Source organism: Seriola lalandi, unplaced genomic scaffold (assembly GCF_002814215.2).
Source record: "Seriola lalandi dorsalis isolate HSWRI2012SDOR001 ecotype SW California unplaced genomic scaffold, Sedor1 jcf7180002054258, whole genome shotgun sequence".
NCBI lineage: Eukaryota > Metazoa > Chordata > Actinopteri > Carangiformes > Carangidae > Seriola > Seriola lalandi.
The window spans coordinates 279,433-302,378 of NW_019524811.1; the positions used below are offsets into that span (position 1 = coordinate 279,433).

Here is a 22,946-nt window from a genome sequence, read left to right on the forward strand (position 1 = left end):
TGTGCATTTAGTTTTACTTTGCTAACTGCATCTTAAGCTCTCTTAAGATCAAATAACAAGGGATGTTGTTGAGGAAACATTTGATGTTTCAACAGTTGTAGTAAAGATTTATAATGGGTTATTTGCATGTAAAATCTAGTTTCTACTGTTTTTACTTTTTCTCTATTGCTTTTACTTCTATCTTTTGCTTTTGTCACTAAACTTTCTGAATTCAAAGTAACGAAAGGTCAAAACCAACACTGGTGACTTTCAGCGTGACTGTTGTACGTATTCTTTCTTTCCCTTATTGTTTTTGTTCAGTGTGTTTCTGTTTGTAATTTTCCCACCTCTCCTGTCTTGGTGTCATCACATATTTGATATTTAGCACTTTATATTCCCATAATATTTGTACTGCATGAGCATCTCTGCAAATGTAAATCTTGACCGGAATATTTAAGACACAAAAGAAAGCAAATAACTGGTCAGTTATTTGGTTTGTGGACACAAACTGATACACACACAACAACAATGTGAAAAGATGGGACATGAACGAGCATGCTCATAAGAACCAGGACTATTGACATGTAGGTCGACCACAATATACACCAATCATTAAGCCTCACTGACACAACTGTATAGAAATATAACGTACAAGCAAATACTGACAACGTAAATACTCCACAGAGAGATGCAATATCTGGATTGCGGCTACAGCCACAGGCTAGTTTCTCTGACCATGTAAAATATTGTAACGTTAATAACTGAAAATATATATATATATATATATATATATATATATATATCTGAATCAGCTTCAGGTGCTTCCAACAGGCCGGAGTGTCACATCGCAGCCTTTCATCAGCTGCCTGCAGCGGATCAGCAGCCGTCACTTATTGAACAGTCCAGTAGGAGTATTGAGACACTTCAGGATGGACGGAGGATATTTCTCCCATGAAAACTGCTCCAACACTACAGGTCTATGCCGCAGCTGCCAAGGTGTTCCTGCAGCTTTGAGTTTAGCTGTCTCGAGTGTTTTTAATCACTTTTAAAATATGCCCCCTCTCTGCTATTTTTAAACTGTGTTTAATGTGTTTGACTTTGTTTCTGTCTGTCTTGTCTGTATGTTTCTGTCTCGCCTCCCTGTCGCTACGTAAAGTGCATCTCCCTTCCATCCATCGCTGCCATACAAGGTAACTCTTGCAGCCAGAAACTACATTCTTTCCCGGGGATTAACATAGTTCCTCTCAGCTGCGGAGACAAATCATATCCACACGAGTTATAAATAACTGAGCTGGAGGAAACGTGGGGCTCGAGGAAAGACGTCCAAAAGCAGAAATGTTTCAGGACTGAAGCTCCTGTGATGTTGAAGGAGGTTTTTGTTGACTTGATGTAGACTGGAATGCATGAATCTGTAAATCTGATTTCAGGGTACAAACAGGTCAACAGGAGATCAGGTGAAAACAACTAATAAGAAAAGTCTTGCTCTTAATTTATATAAATTTTGAATAGAATTATATATATTTTTTTATATATATGTTCATTATGAAATAGGAGACATCTTGTTTCCAGCAAGTTTTGAAATGAACAACATTTGCATTTTCATAGACTCCAGGTTTTTGGAGGCGTAGATGTAAAACATTTTAATTGAATTGATGTACAACCTGTATCACAGACAAATTACTCTTCACAGCTGTGGGACAGTAGAGGTCAATAACAGCACAATCATCAAATTAATATGCATACTGACATTTTCAACTGTACTTTGATTGTAATTTTTTCACTTTTTTTTCATAGTGTGAACACACTAATTGGACAAAAGTATGTGGACGACATCACAGCTGTAAGTCCCTCCTCCTACAGTGTTGTCTGATATATCAGGTCCCTCTGAACTGTAGGTAGAGGAGAAATATCTGGCCTGCACCTCCACACATCCTCCACTAGAGGGTGTACATTGGCTCAATGTGATGTGTAACTCTCTCTCTCTCTCCCCCCTCCCTCTCTCTCTCTCTCTCTCTACCTCCTGTTACCTCTGTTACCCCACTAAAAGCGTCATGGGGTTGCTGTAAACAAAGAGGCTTTAGAGGTGAATAACCCCAGCTGGGAGAACGTTCTGGCGGGACTCTTTGTGTTTTTGGGGTCACAGTGTTGTTCCAGTGAGCTGAGCGTCAGCACTAACAGCAGCTGGCATGCTCCAGGCTCTTACTGGCAAATCCCACTGAGTCATCAGCAGGCTGCACCTCTTTGTCCACAGGTTTAGCTGATCTCTGTTTACCCCCTCCCCCCTCCTCCCCCCTCCTCCCCCCGTACTCACATCTGTAGGATCGCCTGCTCAGATGCTCCAGAGCAGGACACGTACAGGAGCACCTGAGAGAGTGTGTGCATGCATCTAAAGATCAATTCCTCAGTAATCAAATGCAATGCAATTTTTTTTTTCATTTTTAATGTGGTTGCAAGCTTCTTTAAGACATATTGAGGTCTTCTGCTCTTTTTGCATGTTAATAGTGGATGTTTGTGCCATTAAATAGATGCAAGAATCCCAGAATACTCTCACCACAGGCCTCCGTCCTCAGTCTATCTGAGATATAAACGGCCGTTAGATGGAGTTCAATACAAAGAGTTCTGTAAAACAACAGTGGATTTAATATATTAGATTAAGAAATCTTTGCCAAAGTATAAAAACACAAAGTAGTCGTTTTGCTTTATTTTGTATCTGAGTGTGTTTTAATGCATTTTATATCTATATTATATTATAAGATATCAAAATGTAAATACAGCATAAATGTGTGGCCATTATGTCACATGATCTTTGATCTTGAAGAATGACCAGAGTCCGTGACATGTTGACATTTGTGTAAAATCTTTCGTCATAATTTCTGTGTGACGTCTTGAATAATGGTCAAAACGTTTTCTTGTGAGGTCACCGTGACCTTGATCATTGAAATTTGACCCCCAAAATCAAAAACACATTCATCCTTGAGTCCAAGTGAAAGTTTGAACCAAATTTGAAGAAGTTCCGTCAAGGCGTTGCTGAGATATCGTGTCCAGGAGAACGGGACGGACGGAAAACTCCAGAACAATAAACCTCTGGCTCTGACTGTCGTGCAGACGCATTAAAACTCTCTCCATCTTTCTATTCATAGTCCAGTAAAGAAAATACTCAGTGTCCATATTTCTAGCAGTAATATTACGGATTAATCGATCGATGGTCTTGTCAGATTTCGGGAAAAACTTGCACATCCAGTGTTTCATGCAGCGTTCAGTATCTTGTAGAAACTGAGATCTCACACACTTCATTCAACACAGTGAATGAATCAATACATCAAACTGTGACTGAAGACAGTCTGCAGGGACGGAAATGTCACTTGTGTTATTTTCATTAATGTTTTGAATGTAAAGATAGATGGAATATTCTTTTTTTTATATAAACTGCATCAAATTATTAGTAGCACCAATATGATAATTTTTTTTACTAAGTCACCATGTAGACCATGATTACTCCAGTCGATTTGTTTAATTAGTTTAAATTAATTTCAAAATAAAACTGAATCATGAACAGTTTGTTGGATGATTGTGCTTTCTTCCTTTCTTCTATATTTTATTGGCACAATTTGCACACGGATAAGTCAAATAGCAAAACAGCCTACACACAAATGTATGAGCATTAAATCAGACACAAAGCACGCCAGGCTGCCTGCAAGGGTTGAAGTTACCCATCACAGAGTGAAGTTTGATTTGCGGTGCAGCGCCGCCATGTTTTGATGGAGATGACAAGAATAGCATGCAGGTAGTTTTTTTATTTATTATAGTGATAAATCACCATCATGCATTAGTGATACATTAGCATAGCCGAATTTTACGCATGATGCCTGTTGATGAAGATACAAAAAAACAGAAAACAAAATAACACTGTTAATATTTTTGAGACCTCCAAAATTTCACAAATCCTTATTTCAGGGGAGCCCATGTCTTGTTGAGGGGAACCGAGCTCCCCCATAGTTATAATATCTTTGGCAAAAAATGACTCATACAAGGATGTATTTTCTGTTTTGCACTTTAGTAAACAAGAAAGTGAAGTTTCGGCTCATGTCAGGGGCCAAGTGTTTTGGCTGGAGGGCCAGATTTGGCCCCACTACGGCATCATGATGATGACTTCTCTGTCAAAAGTAAAATGACTACGCCTCGTCTCAAAATCATGGCTTCAAGTGTCGTCAAAAAACCTACACCTTTTTCCATAAAACCACAGATCTCAGTCAGCCACAGACATTATTCTCTCATCTCTACATTATTTTAAATCAACTGTGTTTTCAAAAAGCCAAGAAGCAGCCAGAGTGAAATGAAAACGTATTTAATTCGTAGTCTCTTTGTAATTTATACAACCTCTGATGATCATGGGAGATAGAAAGACAGAACATGGAGGGATGAACATACTGAGCACAATCCTTTTTTATTAAATGTGCAAAGAACAGTCATGTAAAACGTGAACTCAGAGAGAGATGGTCTAAAAGTCTTGGACGCGGCGGAAGGACCCCACGTTGGGGTTCATGGCCGCCCACTCGTTGAAGCGGCGGTACTCTCCTCTCTCCAGCAGGTGCTGACGTCCGCGGTAGTTGGGGAGCTCGTAGAAGACCCAGGCGCCCTCCTGCACCTGGGCTGAGTGAACCTCCCGCAGTTGCCAGCGCTCGGGCAGGTTGTTCACGTCTTCAGTGCACTCCAGCATCTGACCGCTGAAGTCAGGACGCTCGTAGACACGGATCCTGAACACACTGGAGGTCTGCAACACAAGAGCAAGGCTTCGGTTTATCTCTGCACAAGAAATGTCGTATCAGTTACTAAAATATAAATGTTAAGTTGTGGAATAACTGTTAAACCATCTGGTGTGTAAGAGGCATTGCAACCTTTGACATTAGAGAAGATTCAGATTGTCTTGTGAAGGTTACAGGAGCTTGTGTGTCTGAGATGTGCTTGTTGGAGACTGGTTTGTGTAATTCAGAGAGAAAGATAAGAATAACTAAGAAGAGACATCTACTTAAACTGATTGTTTTCTGTTTCCTGGTACCAGAACAAATACATTAATTTAAGATTCATTTAAGTTACATTACTCCTCAAGGGGCGACCATGAGGTCACCATGAAAATCTGAGAAACACTGAAGATCTGAAGAGAAAGCTAATGTTTGCTAATGTTCATGTTACATTTTCTTATATATTTCCATTTAATTCCCTTGTATCTTGGAAACTATATTTATAACTTAATTATTTCTTCTCCTAATTCCTGCTTATGAATTGAATTGCATGTAGTGGCGCACAGATGGTTGGGAAGCGCTCAAATCGCTGCTCAGGACAGTTGGTCATGTGAGAGTGCGTAACACTATATCCTTTAAATTTGAGACATGAGGCATCCATGTTTGATTGGTTTCCAGGCACTTCTGCACTGTGAAGACGGATATATTCCTTCCCCAGTCAGAATTAGGACTTTAGGATTGACATAAATTAAACTATAAACTATAAACTATATATTACACAACACTTTAGTCACAAGTAGTCAACACAACAACCCTGAGTCCTGTCTGTGGTTTAGGCAAGTCCAAGCCGACATGGTTTTGAAAGAGGAAGTTGTCAGAAAACACACGATGCATTCAGGATCAACATGTTGCTAAATACTGAAATGAACAGTTTCCTCATTATGTTCCCCTCAAATTAGTGGAATCTAAATGTGATTCCTAGGAGACAGGGTTTAAACATCACGGCTAAACGCACTAATGAAGTGTGTGTGTGTGTGTGTGCGTGTGTGTGTGTGTGTGTGTGTGTGTGTGTGTGTGTGTGTGTGTGTGTGTGTATGTGTGTGTGTGTGCCTCATATGAATGACAAAGTGATGCCAAACTCACATTTCTTATGATCCTGCATGACCTGATGCTGTCGTTGTAGCCCATCCAGCGCTGGTAGTCAGGGTACTCCCCCCTGGTCAGGATGTACTGGTAGCCCAGGTAGTTGGGCCTCTCGAACAGAACCCAGGCCCCACTCTCCACCCGGATGGAGTTGCAGTGGCTGAAGTGGGTGTTGAGCTCGGGACAGTCACTGTTGCACTCATAATAGCGACCTTGGAAGTTTCTGTCTTCGTAAAACACGATCTGTGGAAGGTGAAGGGTGTTTCAGTGGACATTTTTAACATGTACTTTGACCTTTTCTGTCAAAACATTTCATACGAACCATCGGTCTCAAGCATTATCTGCCTGTCTGCCTACCTTTCCCACACGGTCCATGTTTGGGCCTCACAACAAAGTTTGATTACTGTTTGTTTATCACACCTTTCACATACACAACATCGCCCACAGGCCCGGTCCAGATTTATATAACCAGTGTATGTGGGCACACTGAAATACGCTGCCAGGGGCATCATTGTTATTTTAATTGCCTCAGCATTTATATCTGCACAATGGCTGATGCTGCAATTGTTTTAAACATGCTCAGTGTTTACTCTCTCCTGCGACAACTGACCTTTTGATCCATCAATGCCTGATTCCAGAAACAATTTATTGATCCAATTAAATTGTCTCCTCTGCAGCTGGTACCCGAGGCGGACGCGGTGAAGTTGGCTTGTGGCCACATAGCACACGGTGGTGCGGACTTTAACGTCTGTTAAAGGAGGGGACAGGTGTATTCAGATTCAGTCACGCTCCACCCTCCGTCCTGCATCCACACCTCGGTACGCGGTCAGCTGACGCAGAGACACCTGGAGGACGGAGGGCTCATTGTTCTGTATTAATATTAGCTGGTGAAAGTGTTTACAGACAAATCACAGCAAAATTCATCAGTCAAAATGTGCAAGTGTTGAGGACACTTAACTCTCCCTATGTCAGTATTGTCACATCACGACACATAACTGGAAGTTGTCCTATTTATCTGCACAGATTAATCCATCAATCAGTTTGGTAATTGATACCATGTTGAGCAACTATTTTGATAATAGGATAATCGTTAATGTATTTTATTCCAAACAAAAATGCAGAACATTTGATGGTTGCAGCTTCTCAAATGTCGATGCTTTTTCTTGTCTTAGGTTACAGGAAAAGGAATGAGTCAAAATAAAGAGGCAAAAGAAGCAATTTGAAGGCGTCACTTTCAGCGCCAGGAAATTATTTATTTTAAAGGCCAAATGATTCATCAATCAATAGAGAATAGATTTATTTGTGATGAAAATAACGATAAGTTGCAGCTCTATGCTCAAATTATTTATATGTCCCACCATTGCTCTGGTTCTGGTTGTGGAAGAAACGCTTTACCGATTGAAGATTTGCTCCAGTTCTGATTGAAATACGGTTTAAATCGATTGTATTGAAGTGCTGCAGGCGAGATATTATTCTTATATCAGGAAACATAACATATACTGTATATACATACATACATAATAAATGATATGATTCAAGACTACAGATGCTCTTTAGTCTTTCATTATTTCTGGCCACAATATATTTAATGCACTGTACAGGCATTTTCTCTGTTTCCTGGAAAGGAGGGAACATGTCGTCACAGGGTGGAGGTTGTTTGTTTGTAGCACTGTGACAAACTGATGGTAAGAACAGTCTCTACCTGTCACCGTGATCTAATCTATGACCTCACAAAAGCCTCTGTAATTAGTGTAATATTTATATCAGTGAGGATAAACCAAATATTAGAAAACCCCCTCAGAATAATACAGAACAGTTCAACAGCAGCACAAACTTCAGCCTCCAGAATGATCGCACTGTTAAATCAACACCTCTTTAACTCAGCCAATAAGAACTGAACATTTTAACCTTCATGATGGAGGTTTTATTGCAGGACTGTTGTATTAGATTGCATTAGTATTAGCTTAGTTGTTCCTAATAAACAGGTAAATCAGTGTTATTTGTCCATTATTTATTTTGTTTGTATTATTGTTATATTTTCATTTAATCTTTCCTTTAAGTTTCTTTTTTTTTTATATTATGAGCAGTTTTGAAAATCAGTTGAGGTGATATGTTCAATAGATTGTAAATGTCAATCACACAATAAACACTTTATGACACATATTCCCCCTAATAAATAATTAATTGAATGATTTTATTATTTAGCTTTATTTCTGTTAAATTTTATGAGAAAAGAAAATTTGAATTAAACTTCACACAGGCACAAACCAGTATCAGCATCAAAGAAATTTATTGCAGTGCATCACATTACATCACACTTGTTGATGTTCATTTCTCCATGATTCTTCTGATGGAGCCCACGTTTGCTTTGAGAGCTCCCCACTCTGAGTGGTGGCGGTACTCGCCCTTCTCCAGCAGGTACTGGCGTCCGCAGAAGTTGGGATGTTCAAAGAAAACCCAGGAGCCCTCCAGGACCTTGCAGGACTGGACTTCTTGTCTGAGCCATTTCTCAAGGATCGACTTCATGTTTTCTGTCAGCTCCAGAGTCTGACCGTCAAAGTTTGGCCGGTCGAAAAGCTTCAGCTTGTATGGCCCTTTAGCCTGAAACCAACAGAGTCAAAGAGCCGTGTTCAGTTTTACGTACAGTATAAGTGACACTGGATTCTGAGGGTGTGTTTATTTTCTGCTTGGTGACTTACATTTTTGACGATCCTGCAGGATCGGACGCAGTCGTTGAAGCCCATCCAGTGGCGGTAGTCATTGTACTCCCCTGGGCCGATGACATACTGGTAGCCGGTGAAGTTGTTGCGCTCATACATAACCCACCAGCCACCCTCTACCTTGACCGAGTTGCATCTGCGGATGTAGCCATGCAGGTCGGGCGAGTCCCCTTTGCAGTCGTAGGACTTTCCCTGGAAGTCCCGGTCCTCGAAAAACACAATCTGGAAAAGATATGTACACACAAGATGATATACTTCAATAAACATCCATTCAAATTCTCATTGACAAAACTTCTGACATCTTGTAACAGATTTAGAGAAAATTAGCTCCTGCAGCTACAGTATAAGAGCACATTAAACTTCTCACCTTCTCCATGACTGAAGTTTAAAATGGTAAACCCAGTGAGCAGCGCAGTACTCTTTATACATGGCAGAAACAATACTGCCAATTCCATGGTTAGCAGTGCATGTAACAGTTATTACAATTCAAATTCATCTAGAGTCTGCCCATTGTTCTTACTCACTGAATTGCCTTTCCACAAACAATAGTTGTTTGGCGGTGCCAAGTATCGAAACCTCAGTCGCTGCTCAGTCCAAACTGATCTGAACCGCTGCAGCAAATGTCTTTTATGTAAAGCTTTTATGTAAGCCATAAACACTGTGCTGCGTTTTATGTATGAAAAGTGCTATTCAGATAAAATTTTATAGTGTTATCTATATCATTTCTGCACAATATAATGTCAATAAGCGGTGCACACGTGTCCTTTAGAATATTACTTCTGCATTCATTGAATGGGCACAAAGAGAATAACTCACAATTCATAAAATTTAACATGGAGTTCACAGTTTATTAAAACAATAATGTTAAACAGCAGTGATGAAAACTGATGACATGGCTAACTCAAACTCATATAAAGACAAACAATCAGGTTGCGCATTAATTAGATTCAGTTTTGTCATTTATATCCAGTTATACTTCACTTCTTGAACCTTTAAAAAAAAGACTCAAACATCTTCTAGCCCAGAGGTTAATTATACAAAACAACAGTGTAGATGTGATGCTGTTTTGTGCGTCACAACTTGACATTATTCCCTCTTTTGTAACATCTTTTGCACAACCATTATCTCTGTAAGCAGTGCAGGGTGAATCTTCTTTTTCTGCTGTCCCCATTATTTACTTCATGGAGTTAATATGCAGTGGGATCTCTAAATACACCGCTTATGGTTTTAATAAACACTGAATCACATAAACACAATAAATACTTTATAACTGACCAGGTCTGTGAAGTATTTCAGCAAGTTTTGACCCTGCCAGAAGAAATTTATAGTGATCATGAAATATTTGCACTGGAATTCATGCAACCCACCAGTGCAGTATTTGGACAACCAAGACAACATGTCTGAATGTTGCTGATATTATTTTGATGTTGACTGTAAATCAGAAAGACCATCGTTGCCATTTAGCCTGATGCATCATCCATCAGGACCACAGTACAAACCAGTGTGGAGTGTGATTCACTGTGCAATGAAAGGGTCTTTGCAAAGGGATATTTTATATTTTATAAGAGTTAAAGTGAATATTTAAAGATAATGTTGTCACAAACAGTACAACAATCAATTGTGCTGAAAGGTTGTGTTGATACTATATCAAATTATATAGAGTATAATAAGCAAATAAACAATAAACAGAACATTTCTAAACTCATTTTATTTCATTGTGTGTTTGCAGCAGAGTCGCTTGTCTGGTGCACTTATGAGACACAGTACACGTTTCTGTTGTGTATGTATAATACCTTTTGAATTAAGACATTTTGAAGTCTATATACATCGCAAAATTGGATCTGTGCAGGCATCAGTGTGGCTCACTAACTGGTAATATGTTCATGCCAAAATGTTTAATGTTAATGAAGTACCAGTTACCTGACACTTCTTTCTGACAATTCTTTTCTGATTCTGTTGTATAGTTTCTTACTTTGTGATAGGGCTCCCCGTACATGCCCATGTTTAATATGATCTGACATTCAGTCAGTCTGCCTTGAGACGTTCATTGTGTTGAACAACTGTACGGGTGGACACAAGAAGACGAGACTGAAAGCTACTGAGGTGTGAGGTAACTTTATAGGAGAGAACACAGACAGCTTTGTTATGAGTTGGAAGTACTTTTATTCATTTGAGTGCAGTGCTCAGGGCTCTGGGGAGAAGGACAAGTGTCCAAATGGAAAAAAGCAGGTGGAAGACTGATGGGTTCTCAATCATTGGTTACCTTCCGGAACCCTGAACTTCTTGAAGGGTTCTAGAACTTCCTCAAGATTCCGGAACCTTAGCGGAATTTTGGTTGCCGTAGGGCTTTGGAACCTTGCAGGCATTCTAAGAACTCTTCTTTAGAATTCTAGAACATTGGTTTCCCCAGCATTCAAACAATTTATTTTTAGGGGTTGCAGAACCTTGCATGGTGACTGCTGTTCTAGAACTCTTTGATCATGCGGAAAGATCCCACAGCAGGGGAGGTGGCGCCCCAGTCTGTATAGTTGGGGTACTCTCCACGTTCCAGGAAGTACTGGTGTCCTTGGTAGTTGGGCTGCTCGTAGAGGACCCACGCACCGTCCATCACCACACAGGAGTGGAACTCCCGGAGCTTGAAGGTGTCGTAAATCGATGGGCAGTCATCAACACACTCTGCTGCTTGACCTCCGAAATCCTGCTTGTCGTAGAACCTGATCTTCCAAGACTTTCCGTAGACCTAGAAATAGTCACATTAGAGAATTAAAGTTGATGAAATTACGTTGGTATTTAGTATCTGAATCGTTTGACCTTATTTTTAATTCCTCATTTACTTTGAGATCACATCTACAAATGGGTTTCTTGGCTGTTTTCCTAGTTTCCTTCAATAATTGATGAGCATGGGCATGGGCATGAAGCACCCTGCTGCCAAATCATGAGCCTTTTATCTCTCCTTTTTGTCTGTTGGCCTTTGACTGATTACTGCTTGGTTGGTGCACTCTGCGGTATTTCACTAGAGCTGGGCACTCTCCTGCACAAAATTAACCCATAAATGTTTAAAAATTACATTGTATCCACTATGTCATGTAATTTATTACCCAACTTCACTTCGTTTTTACGTTTTAACCTTATCTGGACCTCTGTGTAGTAAGTAAATTGCCCCTCACTTAATGACGCTAGTGCATTCTATAATAAGACAATCAGTGGTAAATGATGACTTTCAAAGGTTTGTTGACTGTTGGTATGTTGTAAAAAGCATCTACTGGTCATTGAGCTTACATTTTTGATACAGCGACATGACTTGATGCTATCATTGAATCCCATCCACTGTTGGTGATCAGGGTACTCCCCAGGGCTCAGGATGTACTGGTGGCCAGTGTAGTTGGGGAGCTCATACAGCACCCAGCAGCCACTCTCCACCTTAATGGAGTTGCAACGGCTGAAATAAGAGCGCAGGTCGGTGCAGTCGGTGCTGCACTCATAGCTTTGGCCTTGGAAGTGCTTGTCCTCGAAGAATTCAATCTGGATGGACGGAAACAGAGGAAACAGAAGTAAACTAAACTATCACCCCAAAATAAACATAGGTACGACAACACTGTACGGTTGTGCAATTAAAATGAGCACAGAGTAAACAGAAGACAGTTTACATGCATTACAATTACTGCCTCAAAGACCTGAAAACCTTCAGAAGATATCATCAGCTCCTTACCTTCCCCATTGTTAATGATATTGCTTGCCTCCCACGCAGCTGCAGCTGTGTTGTGGTTTATATTGAAATGCAGAATGTGCAGACGAGGGAAAGCTATTGTCATCTAAATTAGGTTGATTTGCATATCAGCAAAATGGTTTGGTCAAGTTTGATGTCCCTTTGTCCATATGTGATGGCCTCATATCAAAGAAGTGCCAAAACTGAGATGTAAAACTTCTAAAAGCCAACAGCCATACTTAATGTGTTTGTGTGTATTGTTTCCACTAAGCTCTGCCCTATGAAAGTATGATTTATTTGTTATTCTTTCTGTGGGAAAGGAAATTATTTGACAAATTGTCTTTATTTAGCTTTTTTTTAAATACATTGTTTCATCAATGATGATTTCTAGGGCAGCAAGGGCCAATGCAGTCTTTAACTCTTGGACAATAGTTGACGTCAGTAAACCTTGCAACAGTGATGTAACATTATGATCTTTAATGTCAATATTTCATATTTATGTGTCTTCTTATTGCTAGCAATGCTGCAGCATGCTACTTTATCCAAGTTTCTTATAAAACCTGTAAAGTATGTTGGCAATAAGTCCTTTTTGCTTTTCTTATCCACCACTTAAAGCGCGTTACACTTCAAGCCACATTCACCCGTTCACTCAAACATTCATACATATTTTCTATGAATACGGCACTCTTCTATTACATGCACACTCACACATTGATGATACATTGAGGGCAATTTTTTGGTTCAGTATCTTGTCCAAGGACACTTTGACATGCCGACTGGAGGAGCCAGGAATCAAACCGCAGACCTTCCAACTGGTCTGATGCATATGAACATCCACTGATTTTTTTCTATCCAGAAATCAATTTCGGATTCAGTGTTTTGCACGAGGACACTTCGACACAAGAACAGATGGAGCTGGGGATTGAACCCCCAACCCTGCGATCAGTGGACAACCTGCTCTACCACCTGAACTAGCCGCTCATACTCAGGTTATTAGAAACACCTGTGTTTTTACAAGTACAACAGTCTGCAGTCTCATTCATAAGAAGTTGAAGAAAGCTGGAGTTAGAGAAAAAAAAAAGGTGCATGTGGCGCAGAGAAGTCCTGATTTGAATTGTACTTTAATGTTCTAAACGTCAGAGCCCTGGAGCTCCAGGATGCACCGTACCACCAACGTTGTCAACACTTTCTTAAAGAATATCGCTTTAGGATCTCATTAAACTCGAGTCTAATTACACAGATGTAACACAACAAGTCGCCTCAAAAATACTCACCACACTTCAAAAAGCAAGAATGTATTACTTCAGCTTACATTGTTCAGAAACACTGCACACAGGTTTGGGAATCACCGAATGTATTTGAAATGTTGGGATCTGAGTAAACATCTTCATCTGAATCTAAATGACCAGTTATATTCTTAGTTAATAACAGAATATCCATAACATTTCTTATAACATGTAGATACAACTTTATATAACTGATTGGATTAAGTTAAATTTGATTTGGTTCATTTCAGTTTCATTTAATTAACATCTTCATTATCTTAACAGGAAAGAATTTGACATTATTACACATGATCATGTTTTCAATATATGCATTCAGTATAACAGTAAAGCTTTTCACTTATGTTTTTCTTGAATCAAATAATCCCACCAGTAATTAGCATCAGGCAGAAATAATGACACTGAGTAGCTAATACTGATGCTAATACTGACGCAACACAGCTAAATGAAAGACCGTCATTGAATGACCTTAGTATAACTTCCAGTAAGGTCTTTTTCACAGAGGACATTTTGTCAGGTCACAGTAAAGGAAAACACAGGCGTCATAACAAACTTCATGACGGCTGAATTCCATTTAGCTGCTTCAGTTTGAGGGTTTCCTGGCGTTGTTCATGTTGGATCACTGCCACACTGCCATGGCTCACTGGGACACTTGAACAGAACAGATCCAGGTGTTGTTGTTATTGGTAACAGCTGTGATTTTACCACTATGACAAGTCAAGTTACCTGCTGTGAAAAAGTCATAATAACACTGGTGCAAACTTTTAGATAACCGGCAGTAGACCTACAGAGTGTTTGTCTAGAATCAAACCGGGACATCACATTTACACACTTAGATTAATTGATTAGTCGATCAACAAAAAATTAATCTGCAAATATTTTGATAATCGACCAATTGCTGGAGTCATTTATAAAGCAAAGATGGCAAAAATGTACCGGTTCCCATTCCTGTAATGTAAGGATTTTCGGTTTTTCGGTTTTATAGAACTGCAAACTGAATATTTTTGGGGTTTTGAACAGTTGATCAGACAGAAAAAGACATTCGAAGACTCCACCTTGGGCCGTGGGAAACTTTGATGGGCAGTTGTTACCTTTTATTTTGACACTTTAAAGACCAAACAACTAATCGATGAATAGAGAAAATCATTGGCAGAGCAATCGGTAATGAAAATCCTTTATTGTTGCAGCCTCAGACTTTTGGCAGACCAGGACATCTGCAACACTAATCTTTGTTAGCTTGATGTATTCAACCACCGTGGCTCCCAGACCTAGTGCTATTAAAATAAACAAACATACCACTACGATGAAAAATGGCTGGCTTTAGGATAGTAGCTCATAATAATAGGGATCAGGAATCAACAAAGGCTGTTCTGAAATATTCATATTTCTTTAAACCGGTAAAGCGCTAAGCTTAGTTTTTACTCACATTGGTCTCGTTGCAAATATAACATTGAAAATGTGGAGTAACTAATAAAATAGACCTGTTGCCATTTGTGTTATGCCTGTTCTTAAGACATCAATGGTCTGAACTAGTGACACAGTCGAACAGAGGACGACAAGTGAAATCAGACGTTTAACTGTGATCAAACTCAGACACAGACTGTCCTTGTCCCTCAGTCTGAGAAATGTTAAAACTGCAGCTCCGTTCTTCTCCCTCCTCTCCCGCCTTGTGTCTTCCACCCATTTCCCCTCCCTTTTTTCTGGATCGTGATGGCACAAATGAAATTAACAGCGATCGCAGAGCTGCTTATTCATCAGCTTCCAGATAATTTGAATAACAAAACCCTGTTAGAGCGCGTATAAAGTATAAAAGCCGCCTGGCAGCCACAGGTTGTTGGACAGATTCCCACAAACAGAGATCATCAAACATGGGCAAGGTATGTAGAGAACAGACAGAAAACCAGCACCTCGAAACTCGACTGACATACAATGTAAACAAGTGGGAAAAAAATAAAATAGAAGAGGAAGAAACAATCTAAGCTTAAAAAAACATTTTAAAATCATCTTCTCCAAATTAGTTTGTATAATTTTTTGTTTTCCTTTTCTACAGATCATCTTTTACGAGGACAGGAACTTCCAGGGTCGCTCTTATGAGTGCATGAGCGACTGCTCGGACATGACCTCCTACCTGAGCAGGTGCACTTCCTGCAGGGTGGAGAGCGGCTGCTTCATGGTCTACGACCGCCCCAACTACATGGGCAACCAGTACTTCCTGAGGAGGGGAGAGTACTCTGACTACAACTCATTCGGCATGGGTGACTCCATCCGTTCCTGCCGTTTAATTCCTCAGGTAAACAAAGATTTTTGAGATTATCACAACTGAGAAACCACATTTGGGTATTTTTAAATTAAAGATAGTAAAAACTGTTTGACTGCTGTGCTGTCAAAATGTGGATTGGAATTGAATGGGTAATTATTTAATGAGAAAAAAATAAAAAAATAACATGGCAAAATGCAACTGTAGCTCTGTTTTTGACAAACTGCTGTAATAAACAACATATTTAGTGCCGCGCTCATCTGTCTGTGCTTTCATCAACAGCACAGAGGCTCCTACAGGATGAGGATCCACGAGAGGGAGAACTTCCAGGGCCAGAGTCATGAGCTGATGGACGACTGCGACAACATCCAGGACCGCTACCGCATGTCCGACTGCATGTCCTGCAACGTGATGGACGGCCACTGGCTGATGTACGAGCAGCCCCACTACAGAGGCCGGATGGTGTACCTGAGTCCCGGGGAGTACAGGAGCATGAGAGATGTGGGATACAGCGGCATGAGGCTCAGCTCCGCCAGGCGTATAATGGATTCCTGTTGAAGCAGAGTGTGAAAAATGTGCTGCAGAATAAAATGAAACACAAATCAAACGCCACCTTGTCATCGTGTCGTCTTATATCTTTTTTTTTTTTTAATAACATTTTTTGGTGAATGTGAGGGTTAAAGCTGCAGTGTTGGTCTTTAAAGAGATCTAGTACATCACATTCATCCAGTGCTGTGTGGCAGTATTACAACTTCTATGCCAGTGAGCTACAGATATATAAAAACTAAAAGGTATTTGTACTGAATTATGAGCAGAACCCTTTAGTTCTCTGTACAGGCTGTCATTGTTTCTCTTGATGAAAATATTCTTACTCTGCAATGATCATACATACAGTACATTTATCAGCCAACCATACACTTTATAAGAGGTCAAATCATATTAAAATCACGCTGTAGTCTGTTTTATCCCATGCAGCTGGATGTAAATACACCATTAAACTCTGTTGCAAATTTAAAACATACATTTACAAATAAAGACGATTTTGACATTTTATTTACACACATTAAAACAATCTAAAAAATACACATGGAAAGAACTGGATTTTTAACAGTGGCGAGTCCACGGCCGTCCAACAATGTCCGACACCACAAAGGTACATATTTTGGTAAAAGGCAGTTAAAAGTGCAAGTGCATTTATCAGTCTATGAATAAGGTGAACCGTCTGTTTCTTGTCAAGTCTTCACAAGTCTGTTGGCTTCTAGAATAAATGTGTTTCACGTGAAACTGATCAGTCGTGATGGCAGCAGCTTAAAGTCTTCACAGAGGACGTCGTGTTTGGGGGCTGATGATAAACTTATCTGCCTTCATGAGGATTTATGAGGATTTCCTCAGTATTAAACTGTGCTTTTGTGTGTTGACAGTAATTTCAGAGTTGGGGTAAACAACTCTTTCCAAACAGTTCTTGTCATTTTGACAAAGGGGAGTAAACCAATAAATAACTGAAAAAGTTTAAATACTTTGAATCAAAGGAATTAAACTTGGTCATTGTTCTTTGATTGACTCTAGAGGAGTTTAGTTCAATCACATCTATGTTTCCACTGAATCTCAATTTGTCATTTGGATGATGATGATGAACTGTGAGGAGACTGCCAACTAATCTGTTTTGGTGACATTATAATTTCTTAATGTAAACTACTGGATTCAACTGTGCACGCATCATCCTTAGATTTAAAGCTTTTCCTGGACAAAACCAACCCACCAATTTTACCAACATAACGATCAGTTAACTCATCAGGGGAAGGTACAACTCGGCCTCGTATAAAGTTTCCTGTGGCCTGGAGTTTAGTGAAGTGTGAGAAAATAACTGTTAATGATGCCATCAGGACATTATCAGTTATGGATTAGTAAACAAGTCTGACACACATAAGGGGCTAAACATCAGGATACCGCTTCCTATGATACTTTGATTTTGAGTGTTTCAATAAATAAATGAACTGCTGGTTTTGCCTTTGCTTTATCAACTTAATAGACTTGGTTGTTACTACTCGTGTTTGCTGTACATAGTATGTAGAACCTTTTTATTTTCCCTCATCATGCTTCATTTTGTGCACAATAGATGTTCATTATATTATAGTTTTAATTCTAGTTTTAAGCATTTCTGATGGACACCCATAACATTTCAGAAAGAGACAAAAAGCTCAAAGTCATTCAGTTTCTGAACTTTAAATCTACACAGCGAAAGTCACACCTGCAGATGACATCAATGTACAGCGTTAAACATTTAAACATTTTTGAATTTAAACATACAAACAGTAATACATGCTGCATTAGTTATTATATTGTCAATAAAATGTGATAATATGTGTTAAATCCTCATTGTACTGGTTTATCATTTGAAATAAACACTAATAGAACAACATTGATGGAGGACGTATTCAAATCCTTTAAGGGAGCCATTTTGTAAGTTTTGCTATCGCTACATAGCTAATGTTAGCATTAACAGCTGTTCACTTACTAGTCTAGAATAAATGTTGTGAGTTCAGCATCAAACTTAATTCCTTTACTCAACAAGAGCTGTCTCCAGTGGTGGAAACAAACTCTGGTTTTGTTTCTATTTCCATAATTTCCTCTGTTCTACTGATGTTAGCATGCTTACCAGCTAACCCCAGCCCGGTTGAACCACCTCGTCACTTTCCGATACCGAGTCACTGTAGTGTTTAGTCTGCGCTGAAGACGTAGCGCTGCTCAGGCGACGTATTACAACCTCTTGTCTTGTAAACGCAACTATGGCTGAAGCTCTTGGTGAGACTGAACAGCTGTTAATGCTAACGTTGGCTATGTAGCGATAGTAAAAATTACAAATACCCCTTTTAAGTAAGAGTAACAATATCACAATGTAAAACCGCAAATGGAAGTTATTAAAGGAAAAAGTAAGTGAAAGTAAGATCAACAAAATTAACTTTAAGTGTCAAAAGTAAAAGTAAATAAACTTTATCTCCTTGGCCCTAGAGGTAAAATGTGCGGCACATAAAATACAACAGTGCAGAAAAATGAGTGAGTGTTACACCGTTATATATTATATTACTGGATCATTATTACAGCTGCACTAATGTGTATGTAGCATTTCACTGTTGTATCTGCTCGTAGCAAAGCTAATTTTAATTATTTCATACATAATTAAGTTGTTTAATCAATAAAAACTGTTTATAAGCTAAATATGTTTTGTATGTGAAATCCTAATTTGTGAGGTAACTGTAGTAACTGTAGATGGTAATTAAAATGAAATGTAGTGTAGTGGAAAATGGAAATACTCCACTCCAAAAACAATTACTAAAATTTATACGTAAGTACTCTAACTTGTACTTTGTTACATGAATTGTTCAATACAAAAGCCATCAGCGTAATAAAAGCACATATTTTGTCATTGTTGTCAGTGAACAGTGGAGCTCTCTTCAGTGACATGAAGTGAATGGTAAGACAAAGACGTGGGCTGATGAGTAACCTGTGAATGTAACAAAGACCCAGCACTGACAGCACAAAGAGTCCCAGCTCATACAGTAGCTGCTGTCACCCACCTGTCCCCCATAGGAGAGCTGCTGCCGTTGGCACTGCCCCAGATGCATGCAGTCTGGAATAATAACCATTTACAGACCGATTTAACAAACATTATAGCCCTGTATGCTACGCTGCTGAGTAAGATGTTCAAAACAATGGCTCCATAGATCATTTAGCTATCATGATGGGTATAAAAGTGACGGACAGTTCGGCTGGGAGAAGTACCAGTGCAATCAGGGGAAGCACATTGAACACCAAAATGGGCAGAGTAAGAGAGCATTTCTTTTATGTTATAATTTAAGCTGATAAATATATATAACATTTCAGAGCAGGTGTTATTTGTGAGGTGGTTTCAAACACGTACTTGTTTGTTTTTTCAGATCATCTTTTACGAGGACAGGAACTTCCAGGGTCGTTCCTATGAGACCAGCAGCGACTGCGCTGAGCTGACCTCCTACCTGAGCCGCTGTAACTCCTGCAGGGTGGAGAGCGGCTGCTTCATGGTCTACGAGCGTCCCAACTACATGGGCCACCAGATGCTGGTGAGGAGGGGAGAGTACCCTGACAACCAGCGCCTGATGGGAATGAGCATGAGTGACTGCATCCGTTCCTGCCGCATGATCCCCATGGTATGAAGCTTCGATTTGAGTCATGATGAGCTCTCATGTACATGTTAAAGAGACAGAGAAAAGTAATTTTTTGTTCCCTTAATTGTCATTTTACAGCACAGAGGTCCCTTCAGGATGAAGATCTACGAGAGGGAGAACTTCGGTGGTCAGATGAATGAGCTGAACGAGGACTGCGACTCCATCCAGGAGCGCTACCGCATGCCCGACTGCCAGTCCGCTCACGTGATGGATGGCCACTGGCTGATGTACGAGCAGCCCCACTACAGAGGCAGGATGATGTACCTGAGGCCCGGAGAGTACAGGAGCATGAGAGACATGGGCATGGGTCCCATGGACATGAGGATCGGATCCATCAGACGCATCATGGATTCCTGTTAGACAGACCTGAAAATGTAATCTATAAATATGAATAAATGTTTCATATCTACAAAAAATTTGTCAACTTATCATTCATGTTGAGATTCAAAACTGCAACCACTGATCCAAGAGTTCCTTTTGGGCTGTATTTCAAAATAAAAGAGAAGATTTTATGAATTATCAGCATCCAACTGTTCCTGTATTTCAAAGGAAAGTTTGGTAATGAATACTTCTTTTTTTAATCACCATACCCCAAGGTTAAGACTTCTTCTTCTTCTACCTATGAAATGTGACACATGACATTAGAGATGAAGTTCAAAGGATGAAACAGTTACCTCTGACACTGCAGGGTTTTCCAGACATTTCCTAACATTACTGCAGCAGATACACAACACCATAAAGTTTATTTGTTTCGAAACATACAGCGAATAAAATATTTCACTCGCATGCCACTATTAATATTAAAGTGTTGAAATTCCAGTAACAGTTGTAGTGCAAGGTTATTTTCACAGCACATGTAAGGACATGTCGCTGCAGGTGGGACTCGTTATGTTAACGAGGATGCTAACGACGGCTCTGATGTTGTGCAGCTTGGCTCACTGAGACTCAGACTGCTGAAGCCTCAAATCAACTTCAGCTAAACTTTGACTTGTATTAATGAGGACTGTGGATTTTGGCCAGTATGAGCAGGACAAACAGGCAGGTGAATCTTGTTTTAAGACGAACTTAGAAAGTAAATTCAAAGTTTAGGAATATTTGCATTCGGTCATGTTTCTTGAACTAATGAGGCCAAACTTCAATAAAGGTCCCTTTGATAATTAGTAGTCCTTGCAATTAAAGATTCAAATAATAATAATCATTTATGTTTGGATATAGCTGGTGGTAGGAGAGACCCTGGTCCCTGGTTTACTAATCTAACATACCTTAAACTACTTGTCACCACAAAAGTAGAAACCTTGTGATAATCAATAAGGAGTGAATGTAATAATTCTCCCTTTTTTGCCCAAGTCTGTGCATTTCTTATTATTGGGTCGTATATAAAGAGAAAGCTGATTATAGTTCTGTCACGATTGTGAGGAGGAAGTAAATAAGACTGTTTAAGAGGTGCTGAGTCTTTGGAATGAAATGAAAAAGAATAATAAAAAGAATACAGAACAAATGAACGTGTGTGGTCATGACTCATTAAAGGCAAACTAACTAAAATTGACAAATATGTTAAAAATACAACAGTGATTCATTCAGATGTAGAAATGTTCTGTGCTATCTCTGCAGACTCCTAATGACGCCTTAAAGGAGACAGTCAAAAATAATAAAATCAGAATAAATAGATCATTAGTCAAGTTAAGAAGCAATAATGTCAACACCAGCTCTCATTTCAGACACATCATCATCTCTGTCCCACTGCAGAGCAAATCCTTCACACACAACTTCACCCAACTCTGGTGCATTCACCTGTTCAGTTAGATTTCCTGGGCAGATGAGGGTAACGTCAGGTATCATGTCGCGCCAGGTGACCATGGATGGAGGGATGGATACATGTACATATCCCACAACAACTCAGGGCACATTAAGTTTTACGTTTTAAGAGTAAAAGAAACTGAGTACACAAGTTTCCATCTGGACTGATGCTCGTATTCATCCACTTCTTAATGTTCACAAACTGAAAAAAGAAGCACCAGTGGGATCAGCTAATGGCGAATGTCTCTAATCATGTAATTTGCCTTTAAATGAGCCGAGTAAAGCTTAACGAACTACAAATACTGTGAAGATTTAGTAGATTAAGGCTGTGTTTCTTTAGCTGGTTCCAAACAGGTCAAAAGAAAGGATTTTATTGAGCTCAGTTCAATAAATCTTATCAAACCTTTATTTCTTTATCACTTTTTAAGACCAATGTATCAATGTTTAGATAAATAGTTAATATAATAGTTAATATAAAACATAAACTTGAGTTTTAGTTATCTGACAATACACTGTGTCATATGCTGCTCAGTTTGTGAAGCCCCTTGTAAAGAAAATTTGTGATTTGTCATATTGGCTGTATAAATAAAATTGATTTGACTTGATTATGTTTCTAAAACGTGCAACCACATGGTCTGACACTTAGATATATTGAGCTAATAACTCACAGTGACCTGTGTAAATTACAACTTTAGTGTGTTTATCATACATCGAGTCACAGATGTGCAGTAAACTCAAATATGTGTAAGACAAACTGAATGTATGAATCAATCCAGCCTTCTTGGAATTTCTTCATTTGTACCCAACGAGTTTGTTGAAGTTACAACATTACAACTACATAAAAAAAACATTCATTCTGCTTTAGTTATCTGATATCATCAAATAAATGGGTTATTGAATCATATTTCTAATAAAATATCTTTATCATTTAGTCAGTGAATGATCCCATACACTCTGCAGGACAGAGATGGCTGCAATATTACAGTTGGAAACTTCTCTTTATTTTCTTTATGTTGGACAACAATACTCCTTGTACACTACATGCGTTTCCACCAGAGTGGTATAGTGTTACATAATAACCCTTTAGTGCCCTGACTGCTCAGTAGGCTACTATGGCATG

The 22,946-nt window shown here is 39.3% G+C and overlaps 5 protein-coding genes across 5 annotated transcripts; 2 read left to right on the plus strand and 3 right to left on the minus strand.

Moving 5' to 3' along the window:
* Positions 1–4,477: 4,477 nt before the first annotated feature.
* On the minus strand, positions 4,478–6,236 carry LOC111654070 (gamma-crystallin B-like). The gene is made up of 3 exons (XM_023404933.1): positions 6,219–6,236; positions 5,862–6,104; positions 4,478–4,750 (listed from the first exon to the last, which is right to left on the minus strand). Exons 1-3 carry the CDS (start codon positions 6,234–6,236, stop codon positions 4,478–4,480), a joined length of 534 nt encoding a protein of 177 aa, XP_023260701.1.
* Positions 6,237–8,189: 1,953 nt separating this feature from the next.
* Positions 8,190–10,947, minus strand: LOC111654089 (gamma-crystallin 2-like). Its single transcript, XM_023404964.1, has 3 exons — positions 10,845–10,947; positions 8,561–8,835; positions 8,190–8,462 (listed from the first exon to the last, which is right to left on the minus strand). The coding sequence occupies exons 1-3, from the start codon at positions 10,945–10,947 to the stop codon at positions 8,190–8,192; spliced, it is 651 nt and encodes a 216-aa protein (XP_023260732.1).
* A 98-nt stretch (positions 10,948–11,045) lies between these two features.
* On the minus strand, positions 11,046–12,299 carry LOC111654092 (gamma-crystallin M2-like). The gene is made up of 3 exons (XM_023404969.1): positions 12,291–12,299; positions 11,861–12,103; positions 11,046–11,321 (listed from the first exon to the last, which is right to left on the minus strand). Exons 1-3 carry the CDS (start codon positions 12,297–12,299, stop codon positions 11,046–11,048), a joined length of 528 nt encoding a protein of 175 aa, XP_023260737.1.
* A 3,124-nt stretch (positions 12,300–15,423) lies between these two features.
* On the plus strand, positions 15,424–16,396 carry LOC111654091 (gamma-crystallin M3-like). Its single transcript, XM_023404968.2, has 3 exons — positions 15,424–15,447; positions 15,621–15,860; positions 16,110–16,396. The coding sequence occupies exons 1-3, from the start codon at positions 15,439–15,441 to the stop codon at positions 16,383–16,385; spliced, it is 525 nt and encodes a 174-aa protein (XP_023260736.1). The 5' UTR covers positions 15,424–15,438; the 3' UTR covers positions 16,386–16,396.
* A 3,182-nt stretch (positions 16,397–19,578) lies between these two features.
* On the plus strand, positions 19,579–20,445 carry LOC111654094 (gamma-crystallin M3-like). Its single transcript, XM_023404971.1, has 3 exons — positions 19,579–19,650; positions 19,763–20,011; positions 20,108–20,445. The coding sequence occupies exons 1-3, from the start codon at positions 19,642–19,644 to the stop codon at positions 20,387–20,389; spliced, it is 540 nt and encodes a 179-aa protein (XP_023260739.1). The 5' UTR covers positions 19,579–19,641; the 3' UTR covers positions 20,390–20,445.
* The last annotated feature ends 2,501 nt before the right edge of the window (positions 20,446–22,946 follow it).

Bases quoted from the DNA above. Each gene is read 5' to 3' on its own strand.
- LOC111654089 (XM_023404964.1), bottom strand. From the start codon at position 10,947: ATGCCTGCAAGGTTCCAAAGCCCTACGGCAACCAAAATTCCGCTAAGG. The intron at 8,836-10,844 runs GTAACCAATGAT...TGTTTATTGAAG, and splicing joins GAAGTTCAGGGTTCCGGAAG to TATATCATCTTGTGTGTACA. The intron at 8,463-8,560 runs GTAAGTCACCAA...TGTTGGTTTCAG, and splicing joins CCTGCAGGATCGTCAAAAAT to GCTAAAGGGCCATACAAGCT.
- LOC111654091 (XM_023404968.2), top strand. The intron at 15,861-16,109 runs GTAAACAAAGAT...TTTCATCAACAG, and splicing joins CCTGCCGTTTAATTCCTCAG to CACAGAGGCTCCTACAGGAT.
- LOC111654092 (XM_023404969.1), bottom strand. The intron at 11,322-11,860 runs GTAAGCTCAATG...GACTATTTCTAG, and splicing joins CATGTCGCTGTATCAAAAAT to GTCTACGGAAAGTCTTGGAA.
- LOC111654094 (XM_023404971.1), top strand. The intron at 20,012-20,107 runs GTATGAAGCTTC...GTCATTTTACAG, and splicing joins CCTGCCGCATGATCCCCATG to CACAGAGGTCCCTTCAGGAT.
- LOC111654070 (XM_023404933.1), bottom strand. The intron at 4,751-5,861 runs GTGAGTTTGGCA...CTTGTGTTGCAG, and splicing joins CATGCAGGATCATAAGAAAT to ACCTCCAGTGTGTTCAGGAT.